Raw genomic sequence first — 22,638 nt, 5'->3', positions numbered from 1 at the left:
GCAACATGCTGTTATACAACACATCCACGTTCTCCAGCAAAATGTATGCATATCACAGGAAGTGAGATTCATAAAGATCATAAACAGCCTCATCGTTTCTGATTAGGTTTTGCTGCCAAATAACTATTCATCAAACTTAGGAAAAAATCTTTTGGAATTCAAAGGCATTTGGGTTTTGAATTTGCAGATAAAGAGACGGTGAATCTGTACCTGGTCTCAGAGCAATCAAACGCTCTTTTTCTTTGGGTTCTTTCAAGTTAGAATGTCAATATTCACAATTTTTTCCCATCTAAAAATTCCAGATGGTGTGTACGCTATTTTCAAATTTCTAATCTAATCTTTCCAACTCCCCAACACTTCGTAGTGGAAAGAATGTGGCCTTTGGCATCCAATACGTGTGAGTTTGAATGCAGTTTCTGCCTCTACGTGTGTGACTTTCTTATGCATGGCAAAAGCACTTGTCTTTTAGGGTTCAGAGAAGTAATCAATGAAGTAACACATTCAAATTACCAAGTATATGACGGAATCATTATCTTCACTCACACCCACAACTCTCCTTCTCTTCGCATCCCACAAAACACTAATGATCCACTTCATCCAGCCTTCCTCAACCTTTATTCACCTCTCCGGAACCATGAATTCCGGGTTCCCTTTCTCCACAGCCTGTCCTAAGTTTCCATCATATCCCCACTCAGAAGACACCCAGTGCTACTACCACCACCCAGCACCAGCGCTGCCGCTCCCAGGAGCCACCTCCTCTCCGCACCACAGTTATACCCACCACCTCCAGATGCAGCCCATGGACGCGGCTGTTCTCACTACTGGCAAGGACACTTCATGTAAATATGTACGAATTTGAGAATTTTTTCCTGACTTGGTAGTACAGTAGTAAGTTTTTTCTTTTACTTATATGCAAAACCTGTAATTTGAGAATTGGTGGTTTGATGAATGGTTGAATAGGATTCTTTTTATTATTGTTATTTACGAGTCCTAACTAATCAGGTAGTCTTTTGTGACTCCCAGAAATATGACCTTAAAACTAATGAGGTAACAAAGAGGGGTCAATGCAGCATATAACACCAGGAGGACGACACCAATAGGCTCTCTAGGTTCCACATTTACCTGGCATTGTGAGCGAAGTGGAAGCACCTGTTCTCTTCTGTCTCTCTCACCTATGATCCAAGCTCCCAACTCCCAACCTCCATTTTTGTAATGCAGAGACGTGCAGCAGCACCCACACAACTGAAAATCCTACAGCTAAGATTAAAATTCTCCTCCAACTGAAGGGGAGAAAAGACCTCATTTTTAAAAAGCTTCTGTAAGGGAAATTCTATATTCAATCACTACTTCATTTTACTTTTAATGATAGGACCTTTCCCTAAGTTAAATTCCCTCTGTTGACTAAAATAAGCAGAGTAAAAGTAAACATGACCACAGGATCTCATCTCTGTACTCCGTAAGAAACTGAAGATGCCAATAAATGGGTACTTTGTATAAGATATGACATTTTATAGGTTTTGCATATAACTAAAAGAAAAAACTACAGTACTCCCAAGTCAGGAACAATATCAAGTCATTATACCATTTGGAAGTGAATTTCAAATGCATTAAAGGTCTATGGATTTAAGGATGCATCCACAAAGCCAAAAACTATAATCCCTGAGTCTTCCCCAAATGGAAGGGTAGGGAAAGGCAAGGGATGGCAGGGACTAGCCCCAGACCCTCATCATCAATCCAGACAATAATAAAACAGCCCTTCTAACTGGTTATCATGAAAAACACCACCGCCTCACCAGTCGTAACCACCATTTTCCCCTGTTGCCGATTCCAAGGGTCTGTATATGATCTTCTTGTTGATATAATTATTTTTCTATCACTAAATTTCTCCCTTTGGCCTGTAAGTAGGGAAACTCAGAAGAAAATCAGAAAATATGTAAACACCTTGACTTCAGTTGCAGGGAGGATCCCTCATACAGATAAAAGATCAAAGCCGGACACAGTGGCTCACGCCTGTAATCCCAGCACTTTGGGAGGCCAAAGCAGGTGGATCACTTGAGGTCAGGAGTTTGAGACCAGCCTGGCCAACATGGCAAAACCTCGTCTCTACCAAAAATACAAAAACTAGTCGGGCGTGGTGGCACGTGCCTGTAGTCAGTCCCAGCTGCTCGGGAGGCAGAGGCAGGAAAATTGCTTGAACCTGGAAGGCAGAAGTTTCAGTGAGGCGAGATAGCACCACTGCACTCCAGCCTGGGCAACAGAGTGAGACTACATCCCAAAAAAAAAAAAAAAAAGAGAGAGAGAGAGACAGATCTTAACTCTGACTTCTCTCCCAGCTGAAGAGACTTCTGAAGCCCAGTGGACTGTGAGGCTTCACTGAGTAAGAACTCGGGCTCTGAGGCTACAAAGAGACGTAGAACCTGCCCTCAAAGACAAGTGGACCGCTAAGTTCTTTTCCCAATTATTATAGAACAAAGAGTAGATTTGTGAAGTTCTTTGCTACAAATAATTTCACATCAGTGTATGAAAGACACGTGGAAAAGCATCCTCAAGGGCGAAACAGTACTGCAATGTCTAACAACTCAAACAAGCTAATACTATCATATTAGCTCCAGTTTTTCACAGGTCTGATTTTTCACCAAAAGAGAAGTTCAGCTATCATTTACAACAGACATGCCATTTCACATGCACAATCTTCACAAAAGTAGGTGATCTGAAACGTGCACACACGTGTTACTCACCGCTTCTATGATGACTGAGAATGGTGTTCTGGCTGTGAAGACAAAGCCCAGCTTTTTAGCTCCTTTCACCAAAGCAGCTTCATCTGTCAATTGGGAGTTGGTGAAACATTGACATATATCACTGGTAATGATAGAATTCTGTTCAGTGTCACTTTTCAGATTAACAAAACCCACTCTACTGAAGGAGGCCTGGTGTTATCTGCGCAGTAGTAACGACTCGGGGTAGAGAAGCACTTGCTCTTCCTACCACCAGGGTTCTGAAATGAGCACTTCTGTTAGGTGGAGGGCTTGGATCTATGCTAATTCACCAGGACAAGAATGATTTCTATTCTTGCTACTCTCGCTTGGGATCAAGTTCTCTCCGATAAACCTAAGTCACAGTCCCATGGCTCCCACCAAACACCTCCTCTGAGCAAGGCAGTATTTTAGTTGTGCTGTGGGATTCCCAAGCCCCAGGAAGTGGGTAAAGAGAACCCCCATGCACAGCTTCCCCAGCAGGTAGAAAATCCGTGAGGCGGGGAGGATGAGGAAGAAGCCAGCTCTGTTCTTTCTTCAGAGCTCTGTCAAGCCCAATCACCTCTGCCAGGAAATGCAACATAACCAGGGTCCTCCCTTTGCTGTTAAAAAGGGGTTATGAGAGTCAGGAGAGCCCATCCCGGGCTCTCTACGGCTTTGCACCTGTAGCCACAGCCTGGCCTCAGGACGAGGCCAACAGAAGACAGCTGGGTCTATACGACTGACTACATGGCAGCATCTCCAAGAATAACTGCAACACCCAGGTCTCCTGAGAAGGGGCCAGCCAGGGGCACCCGCCCAGAGTCCTCACCTGGGGATGAGGCCTGGTAGATGATGTTATCTCCATCCTTCTCAGGAACAACCGTGTGGCACACGGCCAGAAGGGTGAGGAACTCCTGAATGCAAGGGGCTGTGGGCTGCAAACGTGAGGCGGGATTAGTGTCCGTCACAACACCTTCAACAGGCACCGGGGCTCACACAAGCAGATCCCCGCCTAACATCCAGTCATCCTACTGCTCCCTGTAGGACAGGGTAGAGGTCCTTAATATGGACCTCAGCTCCCCCTCCTACCGCTCTGGTCTGGAGTCCCCAAGCTGGTTCTCGCGCGCACTAATCCTTGGGTTTCTCTTGGAATGCAGCTCCTACGCTTCAGCTCAAGAGATGGGGAGAGAAAAGAGGAAGAGCCTTCTTTGTGCCTCAGCACACGCTGCCTCCTCAGGAGCCTCAGCCTTGCCCAAGTGCTTCCATTTACCCACGTGCTTCCATTTGCCCAGGTGCTTCCATTTACCCACGTGCTTCCATTTGCCCAGGTGCTTCCATTTACCCATGTGCTTCCATTTGCCCATGTGCTTCCATTTGCCCATGTGCTTCCATTTGCCCAAGTGCTTCCACCTCCCCTGTGCTTCTGCTTCACCCAGGTGCTTCCGCCTCACTCCCGCAAGATCCTCCGGAAGCCTGTGTTCTGCCTCCCTCACTGCTGTACCTCAGGCCCCATAAACAGAAGATGCTTCCATCTCCAGGCTCCCATTCCCCTCCCTGATATCTGTTCTATGCAGTGTCCATTCTTTAAGTTTATAATCTCTCAACACCTGTAAAGCAGTGCATCTCTCGCCCATTACTCTTGAACAGTAACAAAAACCAGAATTCCCCTGGATATGTATTTAATAGAATTCTCCTATTCTCTCTGGGAAAAAACGTATACTTTGTTATTGGTATGAGAGCACTTTTATAACTAGTGGGAAAATAATGCTATCTTCCCATCTAAGAAAACAGTGTGTCTTCCTATGGAGTAAAAGCTTCTAAATATTCTAAATATAAGACCTAGCATATGTCTATTAATTATTTTATTTGCTCAAAAATTATTTTGGTGACCACTGTACATGAAGTACTGTGTAAGGCATTTTATCTATTGCCTTTTATATTATGAATGGAATCTTATTTCCATTACATTTTACAGTAGTTTCTTCTTGGGATGTAAGCAGAAACGTTGATTTTTGTAAGTTAATATCCAGTTGTCCCGGAGCTCCTACTAGTTCTCTGAATTGCCATTGACTATCCTAGGTTTTCAATGTCGACAATTATATCACCCACAAATGAGAAGTTTTCCCTTTTCCTCCCAATATACAAACTTTCCATTTTCACCTGTCTGCATGAGCTAGCACTTCCAGAATTATGTTCAAGGCAGGGGTGATAATCAAGCTTCCTTTTCCTGGGGTTATTTTAATGTCAGTGTCTCTAATGCATCCCTTTTAAATAGGCAACTGGCTATAAAATTGAGATCGATTTATATCATCATATGAAGGAAGCAGTTATGTGCTTCCTCTTTTTATAGTTTTATGGTTTTTTAGTCATAAATGAATGACGACTTCCACAAGAATACTTTTACTTTCTTCTCTGTCTTATGAATGTGACTTAAGAGGAATTTTATGTAATGAAATCACAACTATTCACATGGCTACTTCTTATCAAGAAAAGAAAAGGCACATTAAATTATAGTTCAGTGAAGTCATGAGCTTAAGGAATTTACACATTCCTCAAGGCCTGCATTGCAAAAATGGTAAGAAATTTTCCCCAAAAGCGCTTTCCGTGAGAATTTAGCTTCAATTCAAGGTTGCCTTCCCCTGTACCAGAGAACTATCCAATCCTGAACATAACCTTGTCCCATAATGAAACAACATAAAAAGGGTCTTAGATTTTACAAATAAGTAAACCTAGTAGTGAAATATTTTCTAAGAGTTATAAAGAATTGCACACATGAAGAGTCTTCTACCTCTAATGGTAAGCCAGACAAAATCCACGAAGATTTTTTTTAATCCTAAAATAAAATTAACCTATCATTGGTTTTCTTCCTATTGCATTCTATAATAAATTAGGGAGAAGAGACAAAATTAATCTGAAGCCTATGAATGCTTATATTCGTGTGTGTGTGTGTGTGTGTGTGTGTGTGATTGTGTGTGTGTATCTTCTTAGATGTTAAAAATTTGTATTGTGGTAAACTATACATGTAATATCTATCATTTAACCATTTGTAAGTATAAAATTCAATTACATTTTAAATACATTCAACAATGCTACACAGCCATCACCACTATCTATAAACAAAACTTCATCTTCCCCAGCAGAAACTCTATACCCATTAAACAATAACTCTCCATTCTCTCTTCTCTCTACCCCCCAGTAACCGCTATCTTGTTTTTGTGTCTATGAATTTGCCTATTGTATGTACCTCATAGAAACAGAATCATACAATATTTTTCCTTTAGTTAACAGCTTATAATATGTACAAAATGCCATGTATCTAGAAATGAATATTTTCTATTTATTTGGTGAATTTAAAATAGCAGAAAATGATACATGTCTAAATTGTTTTGCAAGCGAAATTGCAGCTACAAATTATCCAAATCATATACATATATAAATGATTTCTTCTTGAAGACTCAAGCTCAGAAGTCTTAGGCATAATGATTCAACAGAAAATTATATCTTCTTCCTTGGTGAACCTTTGGAAATTTATCCCACACACTGGGTTAGCAATGTAAGCAGGGGGTTGCATAAACTGTCCCCCGAAATTTCTCACAGGTTGATTCTCTAAGAGCCAAATTCCATCTTGGCTATCAGCTCACACAAAGCTTAACACAGTCCTAAAGGACCCAGAAAATTTGAAATGATGATATAGGAAAAGAGAAAATTCTGTAGCAAATGCAAGTATTCCCTTGGGAGGAAAGTAAGGGTTTTCTTGGACCAAATGCTTTAATTTTAGTCAATAGTCCCAAGACAATATAGACGAGAACGTGGGGCATGTGCAGCCGCAAATCCTCAAATACTTCTTCCCTCTCCACAAACATATTTTCGCAAAATGAACAAGTAATCTAATAGGCCCTGGTTTTAAACTGCTTAAAAACATCCAATGGGTACATTTAATTCAATCCCACATCTCCCCAAAGAAAAATATTGGAGCCTATTCTGTGGTCTTCATTTTTACGGTGGAGCTAGAAGTTAAATGTCAAAGAGTTTAGTTAACACAGTAGCTAAGATGAAGAGTACCTCAGAAGGCCTCAAGGATCCAAGAAAGCTTAAAAATGGTACACATAGGCTAGGAGGCTTTTACTAAAAATTAGAAAATAAATTCCCAAACCAATCAATCAATTCCTCATTATGCCTGTACTGAAACTCTATGAGTATCCAGATTATTAAAATGCCCTTGAAGTCTCGGTGTTTGGATGGTCATCATAAAGTCCCCAAGGCAGGGCTTCCTTTTCACAGGGGTTGCACCTGTCCCTTCTCTCAATGGCTTTTCCACTAAACTAAAAGGAAATTTGGCTCAGGAGGACAGACGACGAGGAGGAAAGGAAAGAAGAAGAAAGATCACTAACTTATATAAACAGTAGGATTTCTTCCTAAAGCGCTTTCCACTCACCATGGCCACCAAGGAGGAGTCAGGAAAAAAGCAGTGGGCAGGGGAAGGCAATGGGAGAGGTATTATCTGTGCTCAGATCTCCATTCAAACATCAACAGAGGACAAGCTCACAAAGAGTGTGGGATAGACAGTCAAAACCCCAAAACCTCACAGGGACCCAGAACACTAGTCCCAGGCCAGCTTTGGAGAGAACACCATGAGAGTCAGAAATTAACTGAGCCAAGCATTGAAATCTTTCACACACTAGGATCCCAGAAGCATGTAGGGGGTCCCCAAAGAAGCTCTTTTCCAAGTAAAGATTTGCCCCAGGCCACTGGGTTTCTATGGCATCCCACCTTTATGTCAGTGCAAATACCATTCTGTGTGGGTGGTCACACTGCTCACATGTCAACAGTTATGGTAGCCATGACACTCACCAAAGAGAATGGGATTCCTCTCTGTCTACACAAACCAAAATCACCTCCTTAGTTGCACCTTACCTATCCTGCAAAAGCGTATTATGACTCCTAAGAATTTCCCACGTCTGCTTCCCCAGTGAACAGGAATCCCTTGGGTATTTTTAATTCATCTCTTCCCCTAGTACCGACAGCAAGGTGTTTCATATAAATGAGGTCCTTAAACTGTTTGCGAAATGAGTGAATAAATAAATGAGTCTCTGATGTAAATGGGGATCCAACAGTTTGCTGCTATTCCTAGCCCAGTACTGGAATTCTGTGATGTTCCGTACACTGTGCTCATCTTATTTCCTTTGCTACTTTCTCCTTGTTGATCTAGGAAAGCAAACTCATGAAACTGGACCAAGAACAGTCTCCAGAGCTCCTATGTCACCCTTCCACTTTCTCCTTTTCCATTCACCATCCCAACTTGAACAGATATATTCAGCTGCCCACCTGTGTGGTTACCCTTGACCTGAACACTATTTGAAAACACTTGTTTCCTCTCGAGTGCTCAAAGTACACTTGTTTCTTTGACATCTTTGATTAAAAACACCTTCCTGCAGAGACGATTCTTCAGAGGCACCACTCTTCTGCTTGGAGAACCTCTAGCCTAGTAGCTGGATCTACCTCTAAGATCAGAATCCAAGAAACGATTCTGTAGCTGTCTGTGACTGAAACAGAACATAGACTCCAGCAGCATCCTCTGTGGGCTTGGACCACTTCACCAGCCTCACCAAGAACTCAGTGGGGATAGCAGCATCACAGCCTGTGGGTGTGCGAGCCATATACACCCACATTTCAGAAGTGCTGGCAACAAATGGGTACTAACTGTGATAGAGGAAAGTAGGATTTCCTCATGAAAACTTAGAAAAATCTTAAATATATCTGTCTCTTAAAATTTCAGAAATTTGGAAAGATAAAGTTTTAATTTTGCTCATGTTTACCTAATTTTAAATCTAGACATTTTTCAGAAAAAAAAATAATATGATATCTAATTTATACTGACTTAACTAGTTGTGAAGTGCTTTGATCAGTGAATAATTTTCTAAGTTGGCATTTTTCAGAGTAGCCTTTAAAATAACAGTGAATTACCCTTCTAGACATTGGCTTAGGCAAGAATTTCATGACCAAGAATCCCAAAGTAAATGCAATAAAAACAAAGATAAACAGCTGGGACCTAATTAAACTAAAGAGTTTTTGCACAGCAAAAGGAACAGTCAGCAGAGTAAACAGACAACCCACAGAGTGGGAGAAAATCTTCACAATCTATACATCTGACAAAGGACTAATATCCAGAAACTACAACAAACTCAAACAAATTAGTAAGAAAAAAAGACTAACAATCCCATCAAAAAGTGGGCTAAGAAAATGAATAGACAATTCTTAAAAGAAGATATACAAATGGCCAACAAACATATGACAAAATGCTCAGCATTGCTAATGATCAGGGAAATGCAAATCAAAACCACAATGCGACACCACCTCACTCCTGTAAGAATGGCCATAATGAAAAACTCAAAAACAGTAGATGTTGGCATGGATGTGGTGATCAGGAAACACTTCTCCACCGCAGGTGGGAGTGTAAACTAGAACAGCCACTATGGAAAACAGTGTGAATATTCCTTAAAGAACTAAAAGTAGAACTACCATTCGATCCAGCAATCCCACTACTAGGTATCTTCCCAGAGGAAAAAATACTTGCACACGTTTATAGCAGTAAAATTCACAACTGTGTATTGTGGAACCAACCCAAACGCCCATCAATCAACGAGTGGATAAAGAAATTGCGAAATATACATATATAATACATACACATGTATATATACATATAGAGAGAGATGATGGAATACCTCTTAGCCATAGAAAGGAACAAATTAACAGCATCTGCAGTGACCTGGATGAGACTGGAGACTATTACTCTAAGTGAAGTAACTCAAGAATGGAAAACCAAACATCGTAAGTTCTCACTGATATGTGGGAGCTAAGCTATGAGGACGCAAAGGCATAAGAATGACACAGTGGACTATGGGGACTTTGGGGGAAGGGTGAGAGGGAGGCGAGGGATAAAAGGCTACAAATTGGGTTCAGTGCACACTGCTCAGGTGATGGGTGCACCAAAATCTCACCAATCACCACTAAAGAACTTACTCATGTAACCAAATACCACCTGTTCCCCAATAACTTATAGAAAAATTAAAAATACATACATAAATAAATAACAGTGAATTGATGTGATTCTGAGTTAATACTGATTTGAAGTGGTGTGATGTCATAGTTAAAAATCTAACAGACTGAGGTTTAAGGCTCATTTCTACATTTATGTGCTGGGCAACTATTTGCCAATTTAATCTCTTATTTAACTTCCTTGTCACCTCCCAGATGTGATTCAGATGTTGACTAAAATGTTGAAGGAAATATACGTTAGTTGCCTGGCACACAGTAGAAGGCAATAAATGCTACCTGTTATTATATAGATCTTACTTTTGTTTCCTAAAGTATCCTAGTCAAAGGATATGCAATTACACTTGGCCTCTTAGATTCACAACTGTGACGAAATAGTACTGCAGAAATCTTACAAAGCAACAGCAATTGGAACTGTTACAGAATTCTGTGGTAAGACTTGTCTTGATCTTGGTGTGCTACTTTACAAAGTCATCATGTATTTAAATACACTAATTCATGCACAGTGTTCACCACAAAGCATCTCAGATCACTTCTCAGAAGGACTCACACCATCAAATTGAGACTTTTCCCGACCTCTAAAACTGCAACTTGCAAAATACTACACGCATATCTATAAGAAAGGTGCATAGTAAGCTGTTTGCTGTCTTCAAAGTAAAACAGAGCACTTACATGGCGATCCTCAATGTTCTTCAACAGCCTGGGGTCATCAAAGTCACAGGAATCACTACAGGGAGGAGGCATCCGACTATAAGAGAGAACAGAGAAAATGTATCCGATTCAAAAGTTTCTGTTAAGTTAACCCAAACCTGGAAAGAATCTGCCTTCCAGAAGAACCATATCTAAAGTCCTGTAGGAATTCACATTAAACTTTCAAAGGCTTTGAATTCTGTATTATTATTTTAAACCTCAAAACAATTAATCCTGGAGTTTACTATAAATAAAATATTTCACGAGTTATTGTAAAGAGCAACAGTTACGAGGAACAATAGTTACAAGGAGAAGAAACAGAAGCCAGGGATCAAGACTATGACTGTCATTTCAGTTGGCCCCTGAGTCACTTCTACCAGAGAGAACTTCCAAGAGTGTCTGCTCAAAGCAAATAAAACAAGACGAAGTATTGCACTGTATACATGCAACCATTTATGGCCAGAGCTTATATGTAGGAGACGGAAGACAACAAATAATTACAAGAAAGGAAACGATATGATGGCTGTGAGCTATCACACTGAAGAAAATGTGAAGAACCAACTGTATATTCATTTATCTCCACTCCCTCCTGAATTTTTAAAAAATATTTATTTATTTATTTATTTATTTATTTATTTATTGTGATGAAGTTTCACTCTTGTTGCCCAGGCTGGAGTGCAATGGCGTAATCTCGGCTCACCGCAACCTTCACCTTGCACGTTCAAGCAATTCTCCTGCCTCAGTCCCCCAAGTAGCCAGGATTACAGATGCCCACCATCACACCTGGCTAATTTTGTATTTTTAGTAGAGACAGGGTTTTGCCATGTTGGTCAGGCTGGTTTCAAACTCCTGACCTCATGTGATCCACCTGCCTCGGCCTCCCAAAGTGCTGGGATTACAGGCATGAGCCACTGCATCTGGCCCCCTCCTGAAATTTCATCATTGTCAAGACAAAGACAATGAAAGAAGACACGACAGCAGAGTGTATGTCAGTCTTAACTCGAAATAGGTATCAGAGTGTGGTACAGTACAGAAAACAGCAACCAACAGCTCGCAAAGGGGAGCACCTATAATGCACGCTGATGTCCTCAACGGAGTGCTGGGAAGGTGGAACAAATGGCAGTACAAGGCACCTGTGAGGTACAGGGAAGGAGGAAGACAGCACAGCTTCCACGTCCACTTGTGAAACACTTCAAGAATCCTCTCACATCCCATGCAGCCAGACAACTGAATCTTCCACAGCCAGAAAAAAAAAAAAGGTTTATCTTTTACAGAAATTAAACCAGAGTAGTCCTGAGCCCAGGGACACTGGGCACACACGCACACATGTGGATAGGCTGGGGCAACCTCCCAAAACAGTGTTTTAAATGAAATTCTATATATGTTGAAAGGTACAATCACTGGCCCGCTGCCTCCACACAGCTTCCAAAACAGTTAGACCAAATGTATAGCCCTTGGCAGGAAACTAGAAAGTTCTTTTTATGAAAAGAAAGCTGACCGGCTGACAAGAAAGACCCACAGACACTGACATCCAGGGATCCCTTAATACAATCATGGGTCCTGGCTGATCATTCTCCGGGAAGGCCATCAGTCATCAACCACAGGGTCCCCACTCCACACACAGCCCTAGCAATCAGGTTTCTTGTGTATAAGCTTTAAAACACATGCAGACAGACAGCATCACTCTTTATAAGGGAAACAGGAATCAAAACTACAATAAGGTACCACTTCATACCCATTAGGATGGCTATTACAAAACAAACAAAACCTGAAAAATCACAAGCGTTGGCAAGGATGTGGAGAAAGTGAAACCCTTGTGCACTGCTGGCAGGAATGTCAAATGGTGGCTCTGCTATGGAAAATAGCAAGGTTTTTCCTCAAAAAGTTAAACACAGAATTACCATATGACCCAGTAATTCCATGTTTAGGTATATACCCCCAAGAATGGAAAGGGGGGACTGAAACAGATACCTGTATGTCAATGTTCACAGCAGCATTATTCACAGTAGCCAAAAGGTGGAAGCAACACAAATGCCCATGAACAGATGACGGGATAAACAACACGTGGTATATACATGCAATCGAACATTACTCAGCCTTCCAAAGGGAAAAGATTCTGACACATTCTACAACATGGATGAACCCTAAAGACATGCTAAGGGAAATACGCCAAACACAAAAACACAAATACTGTACAATTTCACTTGCATGAGGTACCTAGAACAGGCAAAATCATAGAGACAGAAAACAGAGTGGTAGTTACTAGGGTCTGGAGGCAGGCAGCAATGAAGAATTTTTGTTGAATAGATAGGGTTTCAGATGAAAAAGTTCTAGAAATGAATGATGCGGATGGCTGCAAAACACTATGAATATATTTAGTGCAACTGAATTGTACATTTGAAAGAGTCAAATGATAAATATTATGTTACACATATTTTACACAAAAAGAAATAAAAATATCTGAGCACACAGCTAATGATCACCAGGTTTTTGAAGAAAGCCTATAGAAAATAAATCAAAACACCACGGGTGAGCGGTAGGGAGGGTAGGAGAGGAGAGCAGAGAAAACACGGAATGCAAAAGCAACGTTAAGGGAATGCTTTCAAAAACTGAAAGTGAGATCATACGAAAAACTCATGACAAAGGATAGAAGATTAAGGTGAAAAAAATACCAGGAAGTAAAACAAAAAAAATATGGAAAATGAGAGAGAATGATAACAAAATTGGAGGATCAACCCAAGAGATTCAATATCTCACTATCAAGAGATGCAGAGGGATCAGGGAAGCTGGAGAGGAGGAAAATTATCATAGAAATAATACAAAGACACTGCTGAGAATCAAGAAGAGGAAATTCAGAGACAGAAATGGCTCACTAGTGGTCCACTGAATGTCCAAAATAATGGAAAAAATTCACTTTGGGAGGCCAAGCGGGGCAGATCACGAGGTCAGGAGATCAAGACCATTCTGGCTAACACGGTGAAACCCCGTTTCTACTAAAAATACAAAAAATTAGCCGGGTGTGGTGGCGGGCGCCTGTAGTACCAGCTACTCAGGAGGCTGAGGCAGGAGAATGGTGTGAACCCAGGAGGCAGAGCTTGCAGTGAGCTGAGATCACGCCACTGCACTCCAGCCTGGGTGACAGAGCGAGACTCCATCTTAAAAAAAAGGAAAAATTTAAAAATCCGCCCAAAGCTTCATGGTTGAAATGGCATATGCCTGAGGAGGTACAGAAAATCTGAAATGCTTCCAAAGGGGGCGGAGCAAGAGTAGGAGATAAACTCTCACCATCCACCATAAAAAGTAGAACAATGTCTAAACGTTTTTAATTTCTTTGTCTTTTTTTTTTTTTTTTTGAGACAGAATCTCGCTCTGACACTCAGGCTGGAGTGCAGTGGCACGATCTTGGCTCACTGCAACCTCTGCCTCCTGAGCAACTGGTTCTCCTGCCTTAGCCTCCTGAGTAACTAGGATTACAGGTGCCCACCACCATACCCGGCTAATTTTTGTAATTTTTAGTAGAGACAGGGTTTCATCATGTTTGGAACTCCTGACCTCAAGTGATCTGCCTGCCTTGGCCTCCCAAAGTGCTGGGATTACAAGTGTGAGCCACTGCGCCCAGCCTAAATGTCTTTAATTTAAAAATTAATATAAACATTACCTTGAAATATAAAAATAAAATTTTTAAAAAAGCAAAAGCACTGAGGTTGACTGCCTCCGGGGAATAGGGAGCGAGTGGGAAGTACTGAACCAAGGGCAGTCGATTTTTTGGTGAAAGTCCTGTAGTATCCCCAGACTTTTCAAACCATGTTCATCCTTAAATTTTATCTGGTTTTCTTTCAAAATAACATATATGCAACTTTTATTTACATAAAAAAATAGGCAGGTGAGAAATGCTAATAAAATTATTCCAGGGCGAGCCTGGTTTCTCACACGTGTAATCCCAGCATGTTGGGAAGACACAGCGGGAGGACAGCTTGAGGCCAGGAGTTTGAGACCAGCCTGGGCAACATAGTGAGACCTCATTTCTACAAAAAATTACAAAATTAGTCAGGCACGGTGGCGCCTGCCTGTAGTTTTAGTTACGCAGGAGGCTGAGGCAGGAGGACCACTTGAACCCAGGAGTTCACGACTACAGTGAGCTATGACTGTATCACTGCACTCCATCCTGCGCAATAGAGTGAGGCTGTCTCTAAAAATGTAAATAAATAAATAAAAATTACTCCAAAGGCTTTTCCACTAAAGTGTCAAGAAGTGCTAGAATCTACTTACCAGAAGTCATCTGAGGATGGCTCTCTTGCCAATTCTGGGAAGTGACTGCCAAAGAAAGGGAAAACAGAGTGGTCACAAAACTGTGATCAAAAGACAGACATTCTGATCAAAACCTGAGTAAATGTATAATTCTTAGATTAGATATACAAACTTACAGATCCTCAGGGACTTCTTACCAAGTTAATATTTGCAGAAATAAACCACTTTTGTTGTTGTTGTTGTTGTTGTTTGTTTGCTTTGAGATGGAGTCTCACTCTGTCACCCAGGCTGAAGTGCAGTGGTGCAATTCCAGCTCACTGCAACCCCTGCCTCCCGAGTTCAAGCGATTCTCCTGCCTCAGACTCCCGAGTAGCTGGGATTACAGGTGCACGCAATGATGCCCAGCTAATATTGTATTTTTAGTAGAGACAGGGTTTCATCATGTTAGCCAGGCTGATCTCGAACTTCCAACCTCAGACAATCCACCTGCCTCGGCCTCCCAGAGTGCTGGGATTACAGGTGTGAGCCACTGCGCCCAGTCAGAAATAAACCATGTTTTAACTGTTCAGAGTTTAATTTGGGATCCATTCAGCTATAAACGCATTCCATAGTAACTACATATCTAAATCTATTGTAAAGGATTTAGTTTTCTTTTTTTATTTTGAAAGGATCTTTATCCTTTCAAAACATCAGAAAGTCAAGATATTTGACTAAGTAGCTAAAAATAAACTTACTTTCTTGAAAGAATACAAGTAAATTTTCAGTAAGTGATAAACACTGACCCATAGGTTACTCCGGCAATGCTGCACTTCTTGAAGTTCATGATATTGCACGTAAGTGTTCCAGTCTTGTCAGAAAAGAGATATTTCACCTAAACCAAAGAATAAAAGAAATATACATCAGGAAGTACTGAGATGCAAAGATCAACAAATGAGGTCTTCCCTTCTATGTTTTTCAAAACCTGTATGAAATGGGTAGATTTCCTTAAAGCAAGCAAATTAATAACAAAAAATATATTAATACTTTAATGTTTAGACCACTTAACAAACCTTCTTCCATAACTAATTATATAGTCAAAGTGTACCGAAATGTGCAGACAGAGCTGCAGTAAGAGCTCTGACTGAATGATGTGCTACTGGTTGATATGCACTATCACTCTACACGTCACATTTGAGAAATGAAGTCATGGATTAGCAAGGGAGAGGAATTAACAGAATTGCCTCCGGAGGAATCTCTGGTTTCTCAGTAGTCTTCCAAAGAGGCGCCAGGACTTGCTAAGTGCTAGATACCTTCCAGAGATCCCAGAGAACTGGCCTAGGGAAGCAGTGTTTTACTGTTGTATAGAAGAGGGACTGATTACATGAATTGCTTACTCAGTAATTTTTCTTAATGATACAATATAGACAAATACACTGGGAAGTTTTTTGAAAACGATCAAAGGGACTTCAAGTAGTCAAGCTCCTAAAGAAGTCAAATACTACCTCTAAATATAATATTAGTACCCTAGGGGTAATTTATACTTTAAACACATTTTTACATGCAGTAAGTCTAGGGGTATGGAAAATTTAGTAGAATCAGCCTTTTAGTAAGCAGGGATTCTTTCTGCATTCTTAAGAAAATTAAAATATCATATAAAAAAATTAAAGGCCAGGTGCAGTGGCTCACACCTGTAATCCCAGCACTTTGGAACGCCAAGGCAGGTGGATCACCTGAGGTCAGGAGTTTGAGACCAGCCTGGCCAACATGGTAAAACATCATCTCTACTAAAAATATGAAAAAAATTAGCCGGGCATGGTGGCAGGTGCCTGCAATCCCGGCCACTCAGGAGGCTGAGGCAGAAGAATCACTTGAACCCAGGAGGCAGAGGTTGCAGTGAGCTAAGATCACGATATAAACAAATCTTGCACTCCAGCCTGGGCGACAAGAGCAAAACTTGGTCTCAAAAAAAAAAAAAAACAATTAAAAATGAACATTTTATAATAAGGGCTTATCAAGATTTGCTATCACTTTGCCTGCTAAATTTTAACTTGTCCTTAAAGTACCAACTCAAAACTTCTTCCCCATGCAAACGTTCCCCATATCCTCAATTAGCATGAATTACTGAAGCACCCATGGGTACTTTCAATCCTTGAATTATTCAGGTCCAGTTCGATGACACCTGCAGACAATTATATACTGTGCCCTGTGCTAAACTAACAAAGGCAACCAAAGACCTTTTCTAGGGCACACCCACACCCTCACAAAGTCTCCAGAGAGAAATGGACACTACATCACTCACACCCCTTATTTTACTGTATTTATGTTTGGAAAGACTGTTATGGGAACATAGAAGACAGACTAACCAAGCCCGGAAAACTGGAGAAGAGTTCAAAGAGGAGGCAAATTTAGCCTGATATGCACCAAGAACTCACTGATTCTTATAGGAGGAGGATTTTACCAACAGATAAAGGAAATGACAAAACCATTCTAGAATGAGAGAACATAAGAAAAAAAAAAAATGAGGATTGAAAGCCCAAGGTCCAAGGCCTGCTCTGGGTGCTGTACCCAGCCCTATGTGACCAGAGCCCCAAAGGCAGTGGCAGGATTTGTGCTCTGTGCCAAGGACATTCTCTGTAATAACAATCCATCCTATTATACTAAGAATTTAAGAGCACTCATAGAATATACACAATTTAAGGAAAGACAAAGCAAATATTAAGTAGGTTTGGAAAATTATATCAAAGAAACAATCACCCGCTTTTTTTGTCTACAAAGGTCTATTTTAATCTACGAATTTGAGCCTCAGTTTTCTGGCAATAAACTCAAAAATGATACACAAAAACCACCACAGAATTCACCCTATCCTTGAGGAAAGAGAAACGAAGAAAGCAAGCCTACCTCCATAAGGGAGTTTTTCTAAACCTCAGATGGATAAGCCACATCTCCTGCATTTTCACAAAGGGACACTGAGGAGCAGGGGAGATGGAACATGGTAATGTTCCTTCACCAGGCAGGGAAGCTTGGGAAGGCCAGATCTCTACAGACAACCTGAAGTCCCCAACCTGACACTGAATAACCAGGTGTCCTTTGATAAGTTACTCCTTTCCTTCTCTATAAAATGAAGGTATAGCACCCTCCCCTTAGGGTTCCTGGTGGGTTTGAATAGGGTGTATGAAATGAAACCAAAATCTTTAACGGCAAGGCATTCAAAAGAGGTTAGTCCTCAAAAATCAACAAGTAGGACCTAATTAAACTAAAGAGCTTCTGGACAACAAAAGAAATTACCAACAGAGTAAACAGACAACCTACAGAATGGGAGAAAATATTTGCAAACCATGCATCTAACAAAGGTCTCACATCCAGAATCTATAAGAAACTTAAACAATTGAACAAGCAAAAACCAAACAACCCCATTAAAAAAATGAGCAAAAGACACGAACAGACATTCTCCAAAGTAAACATACAAGCGGCCAAAAAACATATGAAAAAATGCTCCACATCACTAATCATCAGAGAAGTGCAATTCAAAACCACAATGAGATACCATCTCACACCAGTCAGAATGGGTATCATTAAAAAGTCAAAAAACAACAGACGCTGGCAATGCTGCACGGAAAAGGGAACACTTATCCACTATTGGTGGGAGTGTAAATTAGTTCAGCCACTGTGGAAAGCAGTGTGCAGATTTCTCAAGGAACTTAATACAGAACTGCCGTTTGACCTGCAATCCTGTTACTGGATATATATCCAAAAGAAAACAAATCGTTCTACCAAAAAGACACATGTTTATCACAGCACTATTCACAATAGCAAAGACATGGACTCAACCCAGATGCCCATCAACAGTGGATTGGATAAAGAAAATGTGGTACATATACACCACGGAATACACAGCCAAAAAAAAAAAAAAAAGAATCATGTTCTTTGCAGCAACATGCATGGAGCTGGAGGCCATTATCTTAAGTGAATTAATGCAAGAACAGAAAGCCAAATACCGCATGTTCTCACTTACTAAGTGGGAGCTGAACATTGCATAGTCAAGGACATAAATATGGGAACAACAAACACTGGGACTACTAGACGGGTTTGGGGGAAAGCGTTGAAAAACTGTTGGGTACTAGGCTCAGGTATCTGAGTTATGGTATCATTCATACTCCAAACCTCAGCATCACATAATACACCCACATAAAAAACCTGCACAGGTACCCTCTGAATCTAAAATAAAAGTTGAAAAAAGAAATTAAATTAAATTAAAACATTTAAAAAGAGGTTATTCCTTACAGGAATTTCAATGTCAGACACAGACATAATGCAAAGCATAACTTAGTAAAGGCAAGAGGAGTTCAGGGGTAAAGGTGCAAAAGATACCGTTCCCTAGAATATTCCAGAGACAAAATCCAGAACATGCGAGAAATGCATGTCCTTTAAATTGGCCCCAACACGTTTTGAGGGTTACTCAATATCTGAGTATCTTAGCCATCATTTTCCCTGTCATTTGCTCCTGATAATACTGTTTTAAGAGTTCCAAATGATGTTGCACTGTATTTTTTACATTACTTTTTTTTTTTTTTTTTTTTTTTTTGCAGGTTACTTCTGGGTAATACGATATGGCTGTGTCTCAAGAAGCAAGACAAAACCAAGTGACGCTTATATCTAATGGCACAGTCAAAAGTATTATATAGCTCTTCAGATGTTCTAGCCATGTTCATGGAGAGGCATGTTTGCAAAATCTCTCCACGGTTCTTCTGCCAACACTCATGTCCCCTCATGCTCATGTCACCATTCCCAAAATTCCCAAAGAGGCTTTTTCACCTGCCCAAGCTCTTCATTAAGGTTTGATGTCCTAGCCATGGCAGGAGTGTCGTTTCCTATATAATACATATCTGTGTCCTGAGAGAGAGAGAACAAGAGACAGGATTTCAGAAAATATATACCATTAATCCTTCATTCAGATGAACACAGAAAAAAAGCTAAGAATGGGTAATTTAAAACACTTTTATTTTAATAGAAATGCTAATTTTGGCCGAGGGCAGTGGCTCACGCCTGTAATCCCAGCACTTTGGGAGGCCAAGGCCGGCGGATCACGAGGTCAGGAGATGAAGACCATCCTGGCTAACACAGTGAAACCCTGTCTCTACTAAAAAAATACAAAAAAAGTAGCCAGGCATGGTGGAGCCTGTAGTCCCAGCTACTCAGGAGGCTGAGGCAGGATAATGGTGTGACCTCGGGAGGCAGCGCTTTCAATAAGCCGAGAAAGTGCCACTGCAATCCAGCCTAGGTGATAGAGTGAGACTCCGTCTCAAAAAAAAAAAAAAAAGAAAAAGAAAAAAGAAATGCTAATTTCAAATTTTGGGGTGAAAAGCAGTGGCAACTAGGATAGAGAAGCCCTGTGATTTGAGGGGAAGCATAGAATTAATACACAGAAAATTGACTGGGCGTAGTGGCTCACGCCTGTAATCCCAGCATTTTGGGAGGCCGAGGTGGGCAGACCACTTGAGGTCAGGAATTGGAGACCAGTCTGGCCAACATGGTGAAACCCTGCCCTTACTCAAAATACAAAAATTAGCCAGGCATGGTGGCACACGCCTGTAATCCCAGCTACTTGGGGAGGCTGGTGCATGAGAATCGCTTGAACTCGAGAGATGGAGGTTGCAGTGAGCTGGGATCACACCACTTCACTCCGGCCTGGGCGACAGCGCAAGACTTCATCTCAAAAAGAAATATATATATATACACACACATACATATATATACACACACACATATATGATTTATATTTATATAATATATATGAGATTCGGTTTCAAGATAATCATTTCACAACCTAGACTAACTCACGATTCTGACCTTGTTGACAGGATTGCTGTGAAGATCAAATAAAAATGCATATCAAAGAGCCTGGTCTACAAACACTGGCTGCTGAAGTCCACTGCCTAAGGGCCATGGCAGTCCTTTAAAAATCTTATCTCCACCCTTACAATCAAATCCAAGTTGACTGTCACAATGAATTTTGATATGCGAGTGACCACTACAGTAAACACACCCAAGAAGCCTTTTCTTTAGCACTAACTAGATGTTAAAAGCATCAATAGCAGGTGCAGCCAGATGACAGGCGCTGGCTCAGCATTCCACCCCATCATCTGACCAATCCTCACAACAACCCCTTGAATAGGAACCACTGCCCTCTCCATTCCCCAAGAACACCCTCACTGGTGATCCCTGGCCAGTTCTCTGTATGGCCAGTTTAAGCCCCTGGACCTAATAATGGTAAACGAACATAGTCCTTCTTTTTTGAGCGCTCAATTAAATGCCAAAAGCTCTGAAATAACATTGGAAAATAGTGACTCAACTCTGCTTTCATACTCACCCAGTTGATGAAAAGGGCTTGAGTATACTTCACAACCTCAAGAGTCACCAACAGACTGATGGGAATAAGATTGTTGTATAAAATGATGAACGTCAGCAGGTTGTATCCAAAATTATCTGAGGTGGTGTCTGTGGAAGGAAACCAGAGTATCTGAAAGGTGTTCACAACCAGAGTCTATTGGCTTACTTAGAGATTCATATTCAAACAGTAATTGAGCACCTCCTGTATGTCAGGAACTGTGAGTTCCAAGGCTGCTTTCTGTAGGAGGCATACAGGCCCCACAGTGCGACTGCACAGCAGGATGCATCTACTAAAGAGAGGCTCACAGGGCGTGGCGGGAACCAACACAGGGGGCTTTCCAATGGGAGGGCACGGTCACTGAAGGCCATCCGGAAGAAGAAATGCTGGTGTCAAGTTTTGAAGAACAGAGAAAAGAAGCAAACTTGAAAGAATGTAGAAAAGAAGACAGGCCTTTGAAATGGTTGTAAGGAATACCTACAATCTCACTAAGGTACATGTATATTGGGGATACTCCAAAGAGCTGGAAAGACGGACAAAAGTGTGAACAAGAGAAGCAGCCAAAGAGGAGAAGTCTTGAGCCTGACTAAAGATAAGGGAAGGGATATCTGGAAGGAATGAGATCCCTAAGGATGGAGCAGGACCCTAGGGGATGGAGTCCACAGCAGAGGCAGCATCAGCTCCAGGAGGAACAGAGAATGAGGGAGGGAGAGGGGCAGAAGGTCTGGGGACATCAAAAGGGAAGTTCTTTCCTTGACAGCCACGATCTTCTGCTTGAAGGGTAAAGTAGTGAGATCTTCTTAACTTAGCAAGAGGCTTAAGGAAAACGCAGCAACAGGGTTTAACTGGTATTAAAGTTATCTGTGAAGGGAACTAGAATGAGAATAAAGATAGGAACACGTTAGGATTGGAGGGAGATTGAGAATTTGTAATGGCTCCAAACCACAGTTACTGGGTTTTTTCCCAGGAAATTACATCAAATGGTGGTAGTATGATTCCGATTTAGAGTCCTGGAGGGTGGCTGTGACAGAAAGCCAAGGAGCTGGGAAGGTACAGGAGAAGCAGGCATACGCTGGCCAGTAATTTTACCTTTCCACAATCCCTTCACTTCCTACTCACTACCAAGCCTTCCAATTTTCCTGCTGGTTGCTTTTCTTCCTGACATATTACTTTGCTCTCCTGTTCTCCTGTAGAATTAAGGAGTTTCTAAACAAGATCTCTAAGTTCCCATAGTTACAAATATCTCTAAGGTATAAACAAATGTCTACCTGACAATTACGAATACAAGAAATACTAAAGAAGCTCTCCAGGATGAAAGAGATACCAGACAATAATTAAAATCCACATAAACAAAAGACACTAGTAATGGTAATTCTATAGTATTTATAAAAGATAGTATACTTATATATTCTCAATTTTAAAAAAGCAATTGCGAAAAGCATCATAAAATTGCATTGTTGAACTTATATACAGATGTAATATATATGACAGTACAAAGGAGTGAGGAGAGAATGAAGATACATGAAGCAAAGAAATGACACCAGCTGT

The 22,638-nt window shown here is 41.0% G+C and overlaps 1 protein-coding gene across 3 annotated transcripts in view; it reads right to left on the bottom strand.

The window, feature by feature from the left end:
• The window catches only part of ATP8A2 (ATPase phospholipid transporting 8A2), a 636,199-nt gene that overhangs the window by 438,673 nt on the left and 174,888 nt on the right, over window positions 1-22,638 (bottom strand). For all 3 annotated transcript variants that reach the window (XM_008021766.3, XM_037986897.2, XM_037986898.2), the window contains 7 exons: window positions 21,073-21,200; window positions 19,518-19,595; window positions 15,509-15,597; window positions 14,748-14,792; window positions 10,461-10,536; window positions 3,565-3,670; window positions 2,739-2,821 (listed from right to left, as the gene is read on the bottom strand). In XM_008021766.3, coding sequence (XP_008019957.3) covers window positions 2,739-2,821; window positions 3,565-3,670; window positions 10,461-10,536; window positions 14,748-14,792; window positions 15,509-15,597; window positions 19,518-19,595; window positions 21,073-21,200 — 605 coding nt within the window. The remainder of the gene's footprint in view (window positions 1-2,738; window positions 2,822-3,564; window positions 3,671-10,460; window positions 10,537-14,747; window positions 14,793-15,508; window positions 15,598-19,517; window positions 19,596-21,072; window positions 21,201-22,638) is intronic.

The sequence above is a fragment of the Chlorocebus sabaeus genome, chromosome 3, assembly GCF_047675955.1.
Source record: "Chlorocebus sabaeus isolate Y175 chromosome 3, mChlSab1.0.hap1, whole genome shotgun sequence".
Taxonomy (NCBI): Eukaryota; Metazoa; Chordata; class Mammalia; order Primates; family Cercopithecidae; genus Chlorocebus; species Chlorocebus sabaeus.
This window is presented reverse-complemented; position numbering and strand designations above follow the sequence as displayed.